Raw genomic sequence first — 18,094 nt, forward strand, 5'->3', positions numbered from 1 at the left:
GCATGTCAACAGCACACAGGCTTTTTGAGCCTTTGAATTGAGTCGTGTGTGCTGAGAAAGCAGAGGTGACCTTGAGTGCAAATGCTAGAAGTTGGCCTTGGTTTTCTCGTCAGTGCCTGGAGCTTTATAATGGAAATGGGAAAGGTTTGTCAAACACAGCCACGGATAAACAAGGTTCTGCTCTCACAATATGGCATTCAATATGTGGGCATGAAGCCAGTGAGGAAGAAGAGACAGAGCAGAGGAAAGAAAACATCGCAAAATAGAAAAACAGAGAGAAAGAAAGAGAAACACTCCCATTTGGGATCCATCAGGAACAAAATTGGAAGGCAAAAAGAGAGAGTGGCTAACATTAAAAGTCAAGTCACTCTCCCTCTGACAGCTTCACAATTAGCCTGCAATTATTCTCATTCAGAAGCCATATCACAAAGGAGTTCATGTTCAAAGACACAGCGCCCAGGCAATAAAAGCGTCCCTTCAGCTTGCATCCTTTGTATTTCAGTTCTCCATCACAGATATTTGTCCACGCGGCTCGTTTGAAAGCAGATGCCAGTTTATGTATTTATATTTGCCAGCAAAATGCCAGCTATGAAACCTCATCTTCAACCTTTTAAACCGCTAAATGTTATTTCCCAGCTTGTCTTTTATTCTTTTCCGATATAAATTCAAATCAATACGCTTGCTTCCTAAACTGACCGCCAGTGATATGATACTGAATGAACCAGGAAGAGACAGAGACAGACAGACAGATGGAAAGACTTCTTTTTTTTACCTTCTATAGCTCAGTAGGAGAGGCATCCATTAAACCATATCCTCCTTCCTCCTCTGGTCTGAAGCCTGTAGACTAATGGCCTCCCTTCATGTGTTATTCTGTATGAAGCTTTCTTTCATCCCGCACGATAATGGAGGCTGAGACCAATCACTGGTTAAGCGAGGGAACAGGGTTGGAACACATAAGGATAGAGTGAATAGATGGTTGAGGAAATTGCCTGTTCTAAAGATATTTGATGTATCCGCTACAGAAATTATTGTTCTGGTAAATATTACAGCCTTTGATGAACAAATATGGACACCAATGTCTGAATATCCTGCATCCAAATATGGAAATGATGAGTAAACAGCCTCTGAACCAACACAAGTACAAAGAACAGGTATCAAAAAAGCCTCTACCACTGATACTCTGTGTAGCCTCCATGTAGGCAGGACAGATGCTGCCCAGTTTGCCTGCATTACCCAGCATCTGCCAGAACAGACAGCAGGGTGATGTCGTGTTCACTCGGCTGGGTCCAGCTGTAAAAGGTGGCCGGAGTGTCAGTAGCTGTCTGGCAGAGCTCCCGGTGTCTGTAGGTGGATGTGTCACCTTCATTGCTAACCTGATCACAGCCCTGATGACTGTGTGACCTCACCGTCACATCGCCTCATTCATTCCTGGAAGTGTGCACATTCAGCTCCGGGAAAGAGAAATACAACATATAAATCTTGTGCTTCTCTGTTGAGGACTGAGTAGTAATCAGTGTAAACTTGTAAAACGATGAGGTACATTCTCCTCTCTGGTGCACATGTGGCAAACTACCATGCAGTTTCTGGTGAAAATTCAGGGAAAGGATTGGGATTCAGTGGGTTGAATTACTTTTGATGGGGTGCAGTGAACGAAGCAGATTTCTCCCCTCAGAGAAACGTCGGTGTGATGAAGTGATTGGACACTATCATGAAACTGTAATCTCAGCAGATCCTCAGAGGCCTGTAACCAGAGATGATGGAGGATTTCCTGGTTGGTTTAGGCAGAATTCCCAAACCCTGTAAGAGACCATGTGAGGCCTGATGATAGAGCAGATACTGTACTCGGGATCAATACAGGCTCAGCTTTATGTACACTGGCTTGAGACTTATGGCTGTTTTAGATGCAGGGGAGTTACACGCCTAATGCTAATTTAAATCCGTGGGATTTGTCTCTTGGACAGGCAAAGAAAGGAGAACAGGATGTTGCATGGTGTGCAAGAATAGCGTAAGCCTCTGATAGACAAAGAAGTGTTTGGCAGGGGGAAATAACAAAGTGCACAGGGTAAACTGCAGGAAGCAGTTAAAGTATCTCAGGGTCTGGTTCACAAGTGAGGGTAAAATGAAGCGTGAGATGGATAGGCAGTTTGCTGCAGCATCAGCAGTGGCACAGGCATTGTACAGGACTGTTGGTGAAGAGGGAGCTGAGCCTGAAGGAAGAACTCTCAATTTACCAGTTTATCAATGTTCTGACCCTCACCTGTAGCCATGAGCTGTGGGTGGTGACCGAAAGAATGAGATCGCTGATACAAGCGGCCAAATTAATTTTCTCCGCAGGGCAGCTGGGCTCAGCCAGAACGATAAGGTGAGGAGCTCAGACATCAGGAGGGAGCTCGAAGGAGAGCTGCCGCTTTGAAAGGTGCCAATTGAGGTGGTTCAGGCATCTGATCAGGATGCCTCCTGGGCGCCTTACATTAGAGGTTTTCAAACATGTCCATATGGTAGGAGGCCTTGGGGTAGACCCAGAACACACTGGAGAGATTATATATGTCATCTAGCCTGGGAATGCCTCGGGATCCACCAGGGGGAGCTGGAAGACATTGCTGGAGAGAGGGATGTCTGGAGCACCTTGCTTAGCTTGCTGTCTCTGCGACCTGGCTCCGGATAAGTAGATGAAAATAGATGGAGATAATGAATGACAAAAATACAGAGATGTTGTCCTGCATAGGTGGTTTTAAAGACATCCATCCATCTGTGACATCAACATCAAAAACTCCACAAACCAACTAAAATAACCAGGACCAAAGAGGAACATTAGTCCTGCTGGTCTCTGTGAGAGACTGACTGTGGTGGTGAGGGGCAAAAATAAATGGAGTCAAGCTGCAGTGAAGGATCAGAAAATTTAGAGCTGATGGAGCTCAGAGGGGGAGGTACAAATGAAAGGTTAGCTGGAGAGCGGAATAAAGTAAGTAAGAAAACAAGAGAGGAGAGGAAGATCGACATGAAAGAGATGGTGAATCATGGATTGGATAGATGTCAAAACACAATTAATGATAGGAAAGAGGAGAGGAGAGGAGAGGAGAGTGTATAATTACCAGCCCGCGGCTGAACACATGTCTGCTGGACTCTGCAGGAATAGAGATGAGCCCACAGCTGACAGCTTTTATAACTTCATTTCATGTTCTGACCCCTCGTTCATTATCAGGAGAGGAATTGCTGCACACACACACACACACACACACACACTCTCAGTCAAACACACACCTTAGTCAAAGACGATAAGACACGGCTCCGAGTCAAATTTCTCTCTCTGCCTGTTTGAACTCTAATTCACCCCTGCTGAGGCCACACAGACTCCTGCTACAGTTAATATATTTACATCAGGAGTCAGACACCATGGATTTAACCATGGAATGAAGGTGCAAACTCTGTATGTGAACAATGGGGCCTTATGCAACAAATGTTTTTGTACTTTTATAAAGCTCTTTTATGTTTCTCTGATTTTTAGTGTCCAAGAAAGACTCCCCAAATCTTTAACTGCACTAACTTGTTGTACATCCCCTGTTTCAGCCTGTTAAACACCACCTGTTCATGGGGAGGAGAGTGTTATGGCCTGTAAACTGTGCCACCTTAACAGAGTGCCATTTCTTGTCTCACACATTACGCAGTCCAAATCACAACACTATTTTGACTGATTTATTCTCACTTAACAAATTTAACAAAACAAATCTCAAGTCTAACTGCGAGGTCAAAGACTGTACCGATGTCCAGTTCTATACATGTTTCTCACGAGTGCTGAAGAGAAAAAAAACAAGTCTTAGTCCCAAACTTTCCTCCTGTCACAGCTGAACATCATCTGATTAATCAGAATTTAAAAAATAGTTGTTTAGCATATTAATTTGACATCTATTCATAAGTAAATTAGAATGATGTGAGAATAAGATTTGCAATCAACACAAAAAATGGCTCTAACAAAGAGTGTTCCTAAGATTTGATCATTAGCATATTCGGCACCCCTAAAATGTATTATTTAAGGCTGCATGTTCTGCTCCATTTGTGGGTAATCTTATTCTCAAATATGTCACGTAAGGAGTAAAAAGAAGAACGTCACAGTTGTCGTTCAGACAGCTATTCAAAAACTCAGGGTCCAAAAAACAGCCTTTCAAATTTAGCAGCATCAACTCAGTAGTGGTATTAGATGACTCAAAACAATTAGAAAATATGGTTACACTTAACTTTAAGTCCCTCCATTAATTATTAATTTTGTATTAAGTTTCTCTTAGTTCTGTATTTTATTTGGTTCAATTTTCGACCATGTTTTAAGGTATACTATGAAGGATGTTTGGTTACTGTTTATAAACCCGCTCACCTGTGAAAGTGAAAGTTAAAGCCGAACCCATATTCACCTCACTATATCTGCGTTTGTTCAGTGCTGTGTTTCTTGGATGCCTGCTGCTTACGGTCAGGCTCCTGGTCACTACCTTTTTACAAAGCCCGACCTCACCTGAGCGCTGTGTGGGTACGTGTCCATGAACATCTCAAACACAAAAATAAGAAGAAAATACGGGCAGAGGGCAGAGTCTCTGCAGATAAATACACAGCCACACACTTCTAGTGAGTCATACGTGTTGATTCAGAGGGATTACCTCTGAGTCTATGCATTTTTTTAAGGAAAATCCTGTGTGGTCTTTAAATTACACATTCAGATTAAGGCATTATGGTTCCAAAGTCAAGCAAGTGTTTTTGCCCTGTGGAGAGAATCGGACAGTCTGGGTGTAACTGATACAACAGGTCACGAATTTTGTTTGTACCAGGGTGCAGGGTTTGTAATTACTTTGTTGATGGACTGGGTTGCCATAGCAACAGATGAGAAATCAATCTTAATAGCCGGGACTGATTGTTCCTGTTGAACTTGTTTCCATCAGTGGGAACTTCGCCTGTTGCATAAAATGAGCCTGTGGACAACAACAGAACCATGTGTGTGTGTGTGTGTGTGTTTGTGTGCACACGTGTGTGTGTGTCAGATTACTCTCAACTGAGTGTGTGTGACAGGAGTCAGTGACCACTGTTAACCCTTACTGAGCATCCGATCAATGTCCATCTCAGCATGCTTAACCTTTTAATGGTCCAGTGGCTAACCAGCCTGGTGGGAAACACATCAGCCCTAACAGAAACCGAAGGTTTAAATACTTCAACACTTTACAAGCTGAGGAAATCACATCAGTGGATATTCTCCAGTGAAAAGACTCTATTGTCCAGGACTGAGTTTAATCTACGGCTGGGAAATCTCAGAGTGGCCGTAGGGACTATACTTCCACCCCATCGCTCAACTCAAGGAGCACACAGCACAATGGATGCAGCAGTTAACAGAGCAGCACAGCAGTAACTCTCTGTTAGAAATGTCCCCTCTCTGCTCCCGGCGTCTCTTTGGCTGGTAGCGGGAAGAAGCGGTGACTATGACAAATGGGAGTGAGCTCGGTATCTGTCTGGTGGCTGCTGTCTCTGTCTGTGTGAGTCACTGTGTTGGGCCACTGGGTGCTGATTTATGTATCAACGCCCACTGAGGAACATGCAGATCACTTCCACAGTGATCCTACACACACACACACACACACACACACACACACACAGACTGCTGAGCATGACTAATCACACGCTGACATGACACAGTACATCAAACAACTGTAAACTAACTTGGAGCTTGTTAAATACTCATCAGCTGTGGGCAGACCAACAAATAATTATTATTATTATTCCAGCCAACATGCTCTAAACACAGTCTGCCTCTGTAATAATTTGTCAACAAACAATTTAACCTTTTTATGCTGAAGTGCAGCGAACAACATGCTAGGTTGAACAGTAATGGCGTAAAAAGTTACACTATGTGGAAACCAGAAAATCTCTAATTAATTGTACAGATAGTGTGTAAGATTTAGGGGCATCTATTAAGGGAAATGTTAGATATATTTAGTGTATAATCACTTGAAAATAAGAATCATTGTGTTTTTGTAACCTTATAAAGAGCAGTTTATATCTATATACAGAGTGGGTCCTCTTCCTGTTGATCTACAGTAGCCCAGAACAGACAAACCAAACACTTGCTTTTTCGCATCAGCCACAGTAGCTCTCCTACGTTCCTGGTACACAGAAGTTTCAGTTCTGCAGCCTCTCCTCTAGATGCCACTAAATCCTACATACTTGACCTTTAACAACTGAACACAAATGTAAAGGAAAAAAATCTGCTCATGCAGCTGCAGTGAAAAAAGTGCATACCTATAGGAGAAGTACAAACATTTACTCAGCCAGTAAAGTACTATGTTTTTGTTTGGCTGGACATGCTGTATGGTACAGGCTGTTACTGACCTTTAATCATTAATCTCTAACGTGCATGCTTTCACAGCACTGGGACACGACAAGCAAAACAAACCTCTAGTGCAGTAAAATGTACATGTCACACAGGTTAAATCATACGAATACCTGTCATTGAAACCAATGTTAAGTACACTGATGTAAATCTCTCTGCATATTATGGCTGTCTCTCCTTTGTTGATGGTTGACACAAGTTTAGACACACACATAAAGTGGTGGAAAAAAGTTTTCGGACACCCCATGCATTTGTGAAATATTGCATTAAGAATCACTCTTAGGTCTTCAGGTGCAATTTCTTTTAGTACAGTCACAGCCAAAATACTAAATAAATCCTAAAAAAGCCATTAAAAACTTAAAATTGATTGGTTCCATAAAAATACATAAGAAATTTTGAGTATTGGGTCATTTTGGTACCAGTGATGAAGGTCATTCTTTTTATTAAAAGACACAGTTTTTGTTGCCAAGCTTCGTGTCTACATAAAGCCAGCACATTTGAAAGTTCTTCAGACACAAAAATGGCTAAAACAAGGAACCTAACGCAGGAAACACGCCTGAAGATAAAGATTCTCAGCCAGGAAGGGTACAGCTGCCGCCAGATAGCCAGGAAGTGCAGATGCAGTCCTTCAGCAGTTAGATACACTCTGCAGAAATACAGACGAACCAACAGCTTGGAAGACAAACCAAGATCTGGGTGTCCAAGGGTTTCTTCAGCAAGAAATGACCACATCCTGATCCGCATGTGTAGGCAAAACTGCCGAATGACATCACAGGAGCTTCAGCAGCAGTGGTCAAACCAAACTGGTGTCCAGTGTTCCACCCGCACTGTACGTGGCCGACTTTTAGATCATGGCTTAAGGTCCTACAAGGCTATCAAGAAGCCCCTGATCAATGAGAGACAGAGGTTAGCCCGGCGTCGTTGGGCCCAGGCACACAAGAATTGGACAGCCAGGAATTGGAAGAAGATTTTGTGGTCAGATGAGTCCAGTTTCCAGCTTTATCTTCCTCCTACTAATGTGAGGGTACGCAGAAGGCCAGGCGAAGCATTATCTCCAGCATGTACAGTACCTACTGTCAAGCATGGTGGAGGCAGTATCATGGTTTGGGGATGCATGAGTGCTGCTGGTGTTGGTCATCTCACTGTCTGTGATGGCACATTGAACTCTAAGTATTGTACCATTCTCAAAACCCACATGCTCCCTTCTGCGCGTGCACTGTTCCGTCGAGGTAAAAACTGGATGTTTCAACAAGATAATGCCCCTTGCCACACATCCAAGGCCAGTAGAACTTGGCTGCAGGAGCACAGTATCCAGGTCTTAGAGTGGCCAGCTCAATCCCCGGACATGAGCCCCATTGAAAATCTGTGGTGGATTATCAAAAGGTCTGTTTCAAAGCATAAACCAAAGAATTTAGAAGAATTAAAAGCAGTAATTCAAGAAGAATGGGACAAGATTACCCCTCAACAGTGTGAAAGGCTCGTGGGGAACATGCCAGCCAGGATTAGAGCTCTACTACGTGCCATTGGCAGGACTACTAAATATTAATTTGATGATGTGATGGTTTATTTATTTTTTGTTCAGTTTTGAACACATTCTCTGTTATTTGTTGACTTTGATACCGACAATGTTGAGAACTGACATATTGATTACATTAGTTTTGTTAGTTTTTCTTGTAAACAATAAATAAAAAAAATATAATTTGTATTTGTTTGTATTTGTCTAATGCAGCCACACCTTTTGAAACAGAAAAAAGATTTTTCCACAAATATTTCATGATAATATTTGAGATTGTGTAAAATTTTAAGGGTGTCCGAAAACTTTTTTCCACCACTCTATGTGCTCATACAAAACAATAGCTTAACAGTTTAATCCAAAACAGCCTTACCTCAGAAGAATACACACTGTAAATGTCTTGTTGGACACTGAGTATTTAAGAGGTTGAATCAACATGAAAGAAATACACAACACAGTTACTGTATGAAACTATGGTAATAACCTCTCCCCCATAAAGATAGAGCAGGAGTATTTGTACAGAGCCCCTCCATAATGCCAAAACAAGATTGTATGTTTAATTATTCAGTAAGTGAACAAGCTACAACACAGTGTTCAGTTTGATGTTTGGTCATCTTCCATTCAGTGGAAAATGTTATAATCTAAGTGCAAATTAAACTTTGAACTAAATAGTATCCACAGGGCAGCTATTAATCACTGCTAGTGTATTCATGACAGAAGGACTCCCTCTAGTGGTCACAGTGTTGTTGTAAAAGTTGCACTGAGTGATGTTCTGTAAAGGGCAATTAAAAACCTAAACACTGGTCCTGTTATGTCAAGTCTTTGAATAGATTTTGGAAAAAAAAAATCTTTAAACAGTGTTGTCTGCAATCAGTTGTGTTTGTGTGTTTATTCCAGAGCAAGGACACACGGACGCTGACATGTTCTTCTACCTGCTGATCGTGTTCTCCACTATCAGCTCCCTGTACACACTGATCTGGGATCTGCGCATGGACTGGGGTCTGTTTGACCGTGGAGCCGGAGAAAACACCTTCCTCAGAGAAGAAATTGTTTACCCACACAAGGTAGAGTGTGAAAGGGATCTCATGTACATCACACACAGACACAGTAACCTTAACTCTGTCTCCTCTGCGTTCAGGCCTATTACTACTGTGCCATCATAGAGGATGTGATCCTGCGTTTTGCCTGGACGATCCAGATCTCTCTGACCACGATGACAAAGATTCACTCTGTGGGCGACATTGTAGCCACCGTGCTGGCTCCCCTCGAGGTCTTCAGGTGGGTCTCAGTTACATGAAATCTTTTGTTATACACACACACAGTGCTCTTCCAAGCCACTCATCCCTCTGAGCCCTCCACACTAATTTCTAAAACACTTTCACTCCTTACGTCAGGATCATCCTACTCACCCTCTTACTCACCCTCTGTCTCTCTGCAGGCGTTTTGTGTGGAACTTCTTCCGTCTAGAAAACGAGCACCTGAATAACTGTGGTGAGTTTCGTGCTGTGAGGGACATCTCGGTGGCGCCACTCAATGCTGATGACCAGACGCTGCTGGAGCAGATGATGGACCAGGATGACGGTGTCCGGAACCGCTCAGGCAAGAAGACCTGGAAGAGGTCCTACAGCCTGTCGCTCCGACGCCCCCTACTGTCCTCCTCACAGTAAGCAAAAACATGGACACGACATCGGGCTCATCCACTCATAGAGTCTGAGTTTAGTTTGTTTTATAAACTCCAAGGAGGTGAAAAAAGTAAAAGTACAAACACGGTAGACAAATAATCTGCTGATATCAAACACCTTAAAGATATTTAACATTTCTTTGTTGTCTTCATGTCCTCAAGAAAAACAACACTACAATAACTACATACAAGGTGCTAAAAAAAACCTTTTTGTTTCGGTGTAGTTTCCTGACATAATATATTTATAAAATACAAAAAATACAGTACATGAGACTTTGGGATAAAATGATGAAGTCTTAGACTTATCTCCATTGTTGTACCTGGTGTTTAAACAGTCCACTACCTATTTATGATCCTGAAGCCAGACATTTTGTATCTGATTTCAAGACATATAGAAAAAAAAGATCCTGAACCTTAACTGTACTTTTACTTTTACATGTTGGCAAAATGGAGATTAACCTAACCCATGTGCAAACGTAAAACCTACCTCTGCACTGGACCACATATATACTTACCTTTATACTAACATGCAGTGCTTTGATTTGTTCAAATATTAGTCTTAAATTTGGTTAAAAATGTTCTTGAAAAGCATTCAATTTAAGTATCTGGGGCCGGTTGCACAAAACACCTTGAGTTAAGATTTTCCTTGAAGTCCTAGTTAAGGTTTCCTTTAAACAAAATCAGTTGCACAAAATATCCTTAAGTCTTTGCCTTAAAGTTTCCTTAAAAAGTTCACGTAAGTATTTTTGGTTTTCTCCTTGTTTTGGTCACCCCTAGACTGTTGCACAAAAGACCTTAGCAACCAAAGCAGGGTAAAAACAACGCTTAAGGTACCTCTGACCTTATCTTAACTGCAACATGACCGAGTTTATGGTGATAAATGAAAAAAATGAACACACCTGGAGGAGAGTGTTCTGCGAACAGGAGAACCCAATGGATAAGCTTTTGACTTTACACTCTAGATTTGACTGAATTAATTTTCGATGCAGTTTCTTCCCACAATCATTTTCTGTTTTCTAGTATTTGGGGATCAAATTTACTTTGTAGGACGTGCTTTGTATGATTGTATTCCTCCAAAGGTATAATGGTGTGAGACAATAACAGCCATTACAAGTCCAAGCAAACACACAAACAGTCTCCATGAAAACTTTTACTGCTGTAAAATCTCTTTCAGCGCAGTCAATGAGTTAACGTTTTTCCTTAACAAAGGAAACCTTTTAAGGGATTCTGTGCAACTGTGTAAGTCCCTCAGCTATTCATTAATTATGCCTTAAGAATCATACTTAAGAAGAAAACTTAAAGTGTCTTGTGCAACCGGTACCTGATACCTGATACCCTGCAAACAACAAACAGTGTACACATATTACACTATGCTAACGGTGTGGCTCCATGTGTAAGACACCTAAATGAAATCACGCCACAAAAGACAAAGGTTGTGTGACCTGGTTTAAGATGCAGCTGCTAGTGAGTTAAACAGTACAACATAAAACAACATTAACGCATCTGCTGAAATGATCATATGAAATAAAATGCCAGAGAATAACAAGATTTTTTTTTCAATCCCCTTCTAGATCGAAAAAGGACACAAAGGTGCTAATTGAAGACACGGATGATGAGGCCTTCAGCTGAGTCCACAACGTCAGCACGTGCACACACAAACACACCCACACAGACATACTATACTTAGAAGGACCTCATTTACTAACACTCAACCTCAACCCTTCTCCCCTTGTAGTGATAGAGTAGTGACCCTTCCCCTCAGTCTAAACTTCTAACGCAGTGTGGACCTCAGACTGTCCTCACTTTGGACAATTTACCTCATCTTTACATCCCTGTGAGTATATCTGGTCTTTATAAGTATAGAAAACACACACACTGTAACGTAGAAACACACGTAAAGATAAACCTGCTGAAGCACAAACATGGTGTAATATTGCTACAGTTGAGGAGAGTGCTAATGCCACACAGACAAGCAGACTGATGGACAGACGTCACGGGAAATCTTCTGCACACAAGTGGAAACACAGACCACACTGCCCTGGGATTATTCTCTTCCTTTTTTGAAGGACTTTTTTAGTATATGTTGTTTACTTTGAGATATCTGTGTTTCTTTAGATCTGTCTTTACTTTTCCTGGATTTATTTCGGAGACGCTGCCTAGATGACTGTTTACACGCCTTTTTAACTACACTAGGATCAACAGGGAGAAGACAAGCCAATCAAAAGACTGAATATTAATCAATAGAAACCTGAGGAAGGACTCAACACACATCACAGCATATCAAAAACAAATCAACTGATTTTAACTCGTTGATTCTTTTTTATACTCCATCTTTTTTTCTTTCGGTTGAGTTGTAATTACGTCCGTGTACAATCACATCCTGGAGGCACTTGCAGGAAAAGTGCATTTAATACACAAAACATGAAAAAAAAACCTGATTATAAACAAAAAGGGATGTTTTGATTCAAACATTTCTAATCTGTGAAGTTGCTTTGTAATATATTTAATATATTTTGATGTGCATTATTACTCTACTGTAGTTGTTAAGTACTTCTACATGTGTTGTTTATACTAGTGAGACTAGTTTGAGCATCTACACAATGATTGTTAATGTATTTTATAATGTTTGGAATGTTTTTCTCGGTTAGACTTGTGCCATGTTTTTAATAAGCTCATAGTTAAAGCTTGATTTATCCCCAACCTCAAATTAGTGCAAAACAGACCTGTGAATCATCATGTCACGACTTCTTAAAGTGCCCTATTAGCTACAGTTCATGTGTGCATTGCTGTTTTTTGCATTAACTACCAAAGCTTTGTTTTTATGAATGTGTCCATCCAGCTTTTTTAAAGATTGGAGTGTTCTTTCACAAACGTAAATAACTGTTTTAGCAGGTAGGTTCTGTCTTGTTGGAAATCCCAGTAATATGAGTAGAAGTACGTCAGGAGTGATGTGATGCACCGCTTTAAATGCTCAGTTGAATTGTTGGTGAGTTTAAGTGTAGTTGCCAGTGGTTCTCCACCTGGGAGGTGTAGGGGGGTCAAAATTGAATAAACCTGACTAATGAAGGTTACAGTCACCAAACATAAGAGCTCTGATGCTACAAGACATTCAAGATTCACATCCACAACATGTAAAGTAGAGGGTGGGCCAGTGTTTGACAGGGAAGGAAATCAAACACGTTGCAACAGACCAGATTACAATGTTTGTTTTCCTCTGGGTAGAAAACACCTGTGCTACAAATATAAAATGAAACAATGCCATGCCATTGGTTTGTTTTTAGCAATCTAAAAAAAGTCCCATGAAAAAACGTTCAAGTATACACTTTATTTGGAGTATTTTCACCACTGTATCAGACAGCCCTTTCCAACAAGGAACTGAATCCATTATTTTCAAACCACCAGACTCCATTGTCAAACACAGTATTTTTGCTGTTGTACTTTTACTTACATGAGTGCTGCTGGTCTACCACTCCCTCGATCAGTCAGTTTGTAAGGTAAGGTGGAGAAAATGTTCCAAATATAGCATACACTTAAACTGCTATTGATGTTTTCAGGTGTCTAAAAGCACTTTTGCTGCAGCCCCCATCCACAACGGTACTTTACTTAGCTTCTGTGCTGGTATTTTGGGTTCATCAAAGATGCTAGCAAAGCAACACAGTACATAAAATAAGCACAGCAGAAATGCACGTTACAATCACGTCTGAAAATGACATAAGAAATACACGTTTGCCGATTTCACATATCTCCACAGCTGAAATCAACTGCCAGTAGTCTACCCAGAAGGCACTGCTGTTAGCAACACAGTAATTCGGTCTGTAGCTGCAACCACAAACTCGCAGCCATGCGTTCATGCAACTTACTTTGGCTTATGACCAATCTTTCCCCCAAATCTTGGGCAAGGTGCATAACCTTTAAATCCATTATAAAGTTATGCACATTTTTGCGATAGGCCACTCCCATAGCCACGCCCCCTTTTAGCCAACTAGCACGAACAAAAACGCATACACTTGACCTGTGTGCCAAATTTCAGTCTCCTAGGGCAAAAACATGGCTGCCAAAGGGTGGGGAAATTTTTGTGAACTGACCGACAGACAGAGTGAGCTACAGAGCTGCTGGTCTCAACTGAAAACATGAAAAGGCTCATTCTGCTTTCATGTTTACTGTCAATACAGCAGGAGAGCCTTTGTGTCAATCACGTTTACGATAATGTTATTGCAATGAAATTCAGACTGGCTCATTTTGCCACCATTTTTCCCAGTGTGAGCAATTTGTTTGCCCTCTCTAAGTCGGGTATCACAGAAAAAAGTTTGAGAACCACTGGTACACTGCGAAAGACTTCATATGGTCACCAGACACCCTGACAAGAGCTCAGTGTTGCCAGATTGGGCAGTTTTATACCAATCTGAGCTACTTTTTTTATAAGTGTGCAGATAAAAATGTGCCATTTGGGTGGTTTCCTCCAACAAAAAGTTATGCTTTAACCCAACAAACCAGCCTCTTTTGATTTGGCTTCACCTAATTATACTCATAAAACAGAACGCCCATGAATGGAAAATCTCATCCAACATCTCATTTCACATGACGATTGGACGACTCTTATTGAGTTACATGGTGGCAATCAAAGCTGGCAACACTGCAAAAGCTCTCTGACCACATTCAGCGTTCCTGTCACCAGATATGTGTTGTTTGTTTGTCTGTAGCGTTCAGTGTTGCCTCGTTCATTTCAGCACTTTTAAAAAAAACATGATTTCAAGTGTTGTGATTTGTGAGATCAAATGTAATCGACTAAACTTAGAAAAGGAAAGTTAGTATCAACCAGGAAAAATGTGCTGTATATGTGGCATCCACTATCAGCCCCCTCTGCCCGTTTCCAAACACTTTATGAACAGTTGGTTATAACTTTTAAAATGTGTTTCTGCTGCTGTTAAAGGGCCCCCTGGCTTTCAGAGACAAGATGCTAATTTTAACGCTGGTTTGTGTGTTTCACTTTCTCTTCCTGTTTGACCCCTTCACTCTGCTCCACTGTTCTTCCCTGTGGCTACACTGCGTCGCCACCAGCCAGTCATGAGACGAAGCCCAGAGAGCTTCAAGACACTTGTTACAGAGATTCCAGTTTCTTCTGCTTCTGTTTTTTCCCGTAGTGGCTAAAAGACTGAAAAGCTTCTGTGTGCAATGATCTTAATGTGAACTAGAAAGCTGGAAAAAAATGTATAAATATAGAAGATGGGTAGCTTCCTGATCCATTTAAACACGCTGGACACATACCATAACTGCATACAGGCTTAAAACATGACACACACACACACACACACATATATACACACACACAGCCCACATTGCCTCTCTCTCTTGTGTTGGAGAGCACAACTCTACAGCAGATAGTTTTGTAAAAAGGCTCTGTTGTCTTGCCTGCATGCTGCTTTAGTTTTACATTGTACATAGGTCTTAATTTATTTGACATAATGTGTATATTAGCAATCATTGTAGCAGCTGTGACAATGATTGATTTCATACGTCGCCATTTTTGCTCCAGACAAGCAGTATTTTTTAGGCGATGAGGAGCTTTTTGTTCTTGGTCGCAATCCTGCACTTCATGTGTAAATCTGTTGACAATGTGTTTGTATAAAAATAGAAAAAAATCCATAGAACTGGAGAATGTGATTGGTCGTATCTTGTTGGTGATTCCTTTATATTTCAAGGCTTTGCGTCCAGGGCTCGTGGAGGAGGTGCGAGGGGCAGGTTACCGTGTCCTGAAGCTGTGATACTGTCTGTACATTTGTGAATGTGCATGAAAATATTGTGGATCTGTTGTTTGTAAACTGCCCTGCGGACAGAAGCACTTTGACATACTGTAGGGCGCAGGAACAGAGAGATACCCACACCATGACAAGATACTGTTAAACTGATCCCAGATCTGCCTGAGCTCCTCTTGAATTATCTCTTAAACAGATCCAGGATCTTTTTTTGGAGCATTTTTGAGATGCCTCTCTGTGAGGAAAAACAAATGTTCCACTGACCAGTGTCTGTTCACAGTATGTGTAACCCGGCGACAAAAACAAAAACAGGGTTACTTTGTACAGTTTGTGTTTGATGAGACGATCCTCCACCCTGACATCCCATTTTTCTCATGGGTGATTTTGTTTCCACTGCTTGCTGAAACCCCCATGATGTTAAAGTGCTTGATATGTGTCCACCCTTCCCTGTCCCTCTCTCGGTGTTGTTCGTACCCTCTAATCTAGCTGAACGTGGTAGTACCTGTAGTTTGGTAGATGGATGTTCTACTTTGATAAGATAAAAAAAGATAATAGAATAAAATACATTGTGGCTAAATGTGATTTTAAGAGACATAAAGAAAGGAAAATGTCTTACAGTTTGAACCATCCTCCCCCGAGTCCCTTTTACAGAGTAGTTTGTACATGTCGAGTGTATAACACCGTTCTATGATGGTTTTCCTGATGGTATTTGTATTTCTGTATACACTTTGGTGATCCTGTCATATCTGGGTTTTATAAACCACGATTATTTTTAAATCTCGCTCTGCCTCTTGCCTCTTTATTTCTCTTTTCACTTTTGAATCATTCTAATGTTTTAGTTTCTCAAGTTTTAGGTCTCGTCGACGTCCCTGACCTTCGTGTTGCTGAGTGAGTATCTCCCCTCTGTGTGGCTCTGATGCAGATCTGTGAATATGAGTACACGTACATTAACACGTACAGCCTGTTACATCTCACAGTTGTTTGCTGTGGTTGTCGGGGTGTTTCTGTTTCTTCTTCTAATTGCTTCATGTTTATTCTTAATGTCTGTGCAGTATTTTGCAGTGCACTTCGAAGCAGATTAGTTAGTCAATAACCCCCATAACCTTTACAGGGGTTCAACTTTGCCCATTCAGGGAGCCAGTATATTGTTGAGGGCCACACACAAAAAGTGCACACATAAAACAAAATATCTTTTCCATCTTGCTTCCACATTAAACTGCCAAGCTGTCCCCCAAGCTTGCTAACTTTAGGTAACACTTGCAAAGTGCCACCAGTTGCCATGCAACCAGAGGCCTTCTATAAGTTGTCATTCCTAACCTGACAGAAGCTTGCTTTGTGTACACAGTTTGACGAAGTAGCAGAGTAGAGTATTAAATGTTAGTTACGGAAAGTGAAAAACCAAAGATGATTAAAATATGATTCATGCAATTAATATCATGTTCGACGTCTGAACAAAATGTTTCAGAGGGCTGCCATCAGTCTGCAATACTATATATTATTATTTTTTTAATTATTATTATTATTTACAATGACTTTTTTTTTTTTACTAATTTTTATGACATACTATACTATGACTTATTTTAACTAATTTTTCTGACAGACTATACTATGACTTTTTTTGACACATTTTTACGATATACTAAACTGACTTATTTTCACTAATTTTTATGACATACTATTTTTGACATATTTTTATGACATACTATGACTTTTTTTCTCTCATATTTATGACATACTATACTATGACTTTTTCAGTCATTTTTACAACATACTACTATGATTTTGTTTGACTAATTTTTATGACATACTATACGATGACTTTTTTCACTTCATTATGACATACTATACTATGACTTTTTTCACTTCGTTATGACATACTATACTGTTGTTTTTTTCACTCATTTTTATGACATACTATACTATGACTTTTTTCACTTCGTTATGACATACTATACGATGACTTTTTTCACCTCGTTATGACATACTATACTGTTGTTTTTTTCACTCATTTTTATGACATACTATACTATGACTTTTTTTTTACTTTTCTTGTGACATTCTATACTATGACTTTTTTAAAATCATTTTTATGACATACTATACCATGACGTTTTTTTCCACTCATTTTTATGACATCTTGTACTATCACTTTTTTCACATTTTTATGACATACTATACTATGACTTTTTTTTGTTATATACTATACTATGACGTTTTTCACTCTTTTTTATGACATACTTACCATGACGTTTTTTTCCCCACTCATTTTTATGACATCCTGTACTGTCACTTTTTTTCACATGTTTAAGACATACCATACTATGACTTTTTTCTTATTTTTATGACGTACTATACTGACTTTTTTTCTCTCATGTTTATGACATACTATACTATGACTTGTTTTTGACATTTCTTATGGCATACTATACTATGACTTTTCTTTACTCATTTTTAACGACATAATATACTGACTTTTTTACTCATTTTTATGACATACTGTACTGACTTTTTTCAGTTCTTGATGACATACTATACTATGACTTTGTTTTCCACTCATTTTTATGACATACTATGACTTTTTTTACACATTTTTTGACAAACTATTTTTATCCCATAATATGCTAAGACATTTTTGTGACGTTTTCACAACCACTCAAGGTGTTTCTGAGGGTAATCATTGGTTCACAATGCCCTTGCAGAAGCAATGCTTTAGGTAGATGTACAGCCTGGTGGTAAAAAGTGGCATTGCATGTCCTGACAAGATTTAGGTTTTGAGGAGGTTGAGA

General features: G+C 40.2%; 1 protein-coding gene across 1 annotated transcript in view; it reads left to right on the forward strand.

Moving 5' to 3' along the window:
* The window catches only part of xpr1a (xenotropic and polytropic retrovirus receptor 1a), a 93,837-nt gene extending 81,580 nt beyond the window's left edge, over positions 1–12,257 (forward strand). The window contains exons 12-15 of the mRNA XM_033622822.2: positions 8,772–8,938; positions 9,013–9,152; positions 9,313–9,537; positions 11,127–12,257. Coding sequence (XP_033478713.1) covers positions 8,772–8,938; positions 9,013–9,152; positions 9,313–9,537; positions 11,127–11,184 — 590 coding nt within the window. The 3' untranslated portion in view covers positions 11,185–12,257. The remainder of the gene's footprint in view (positions 1–8,771; positions 8,939–9,012; positions 9,153–9,312; positions 9,538–11,126) is intronic.
* The last annotated feature ends 5,837 nt before the right edge of the window (positions 12,258–18,094 follow it).

The sequence above is a fragment of the Epinephelus lanceolatus genome, chromosome 6, assembly GCF_041903045.1.
Source record: "Epinephelus lanceolatus isolate andai-2023 chromosome 6, ASM4190304v1, whole genome shotgun sequence".
NCBI lineage: Eukaryota > Metazoa > Chordata > Actinopteri > Perciformes > Serranidae > Epinephelus > Epinephelus lanceolatus.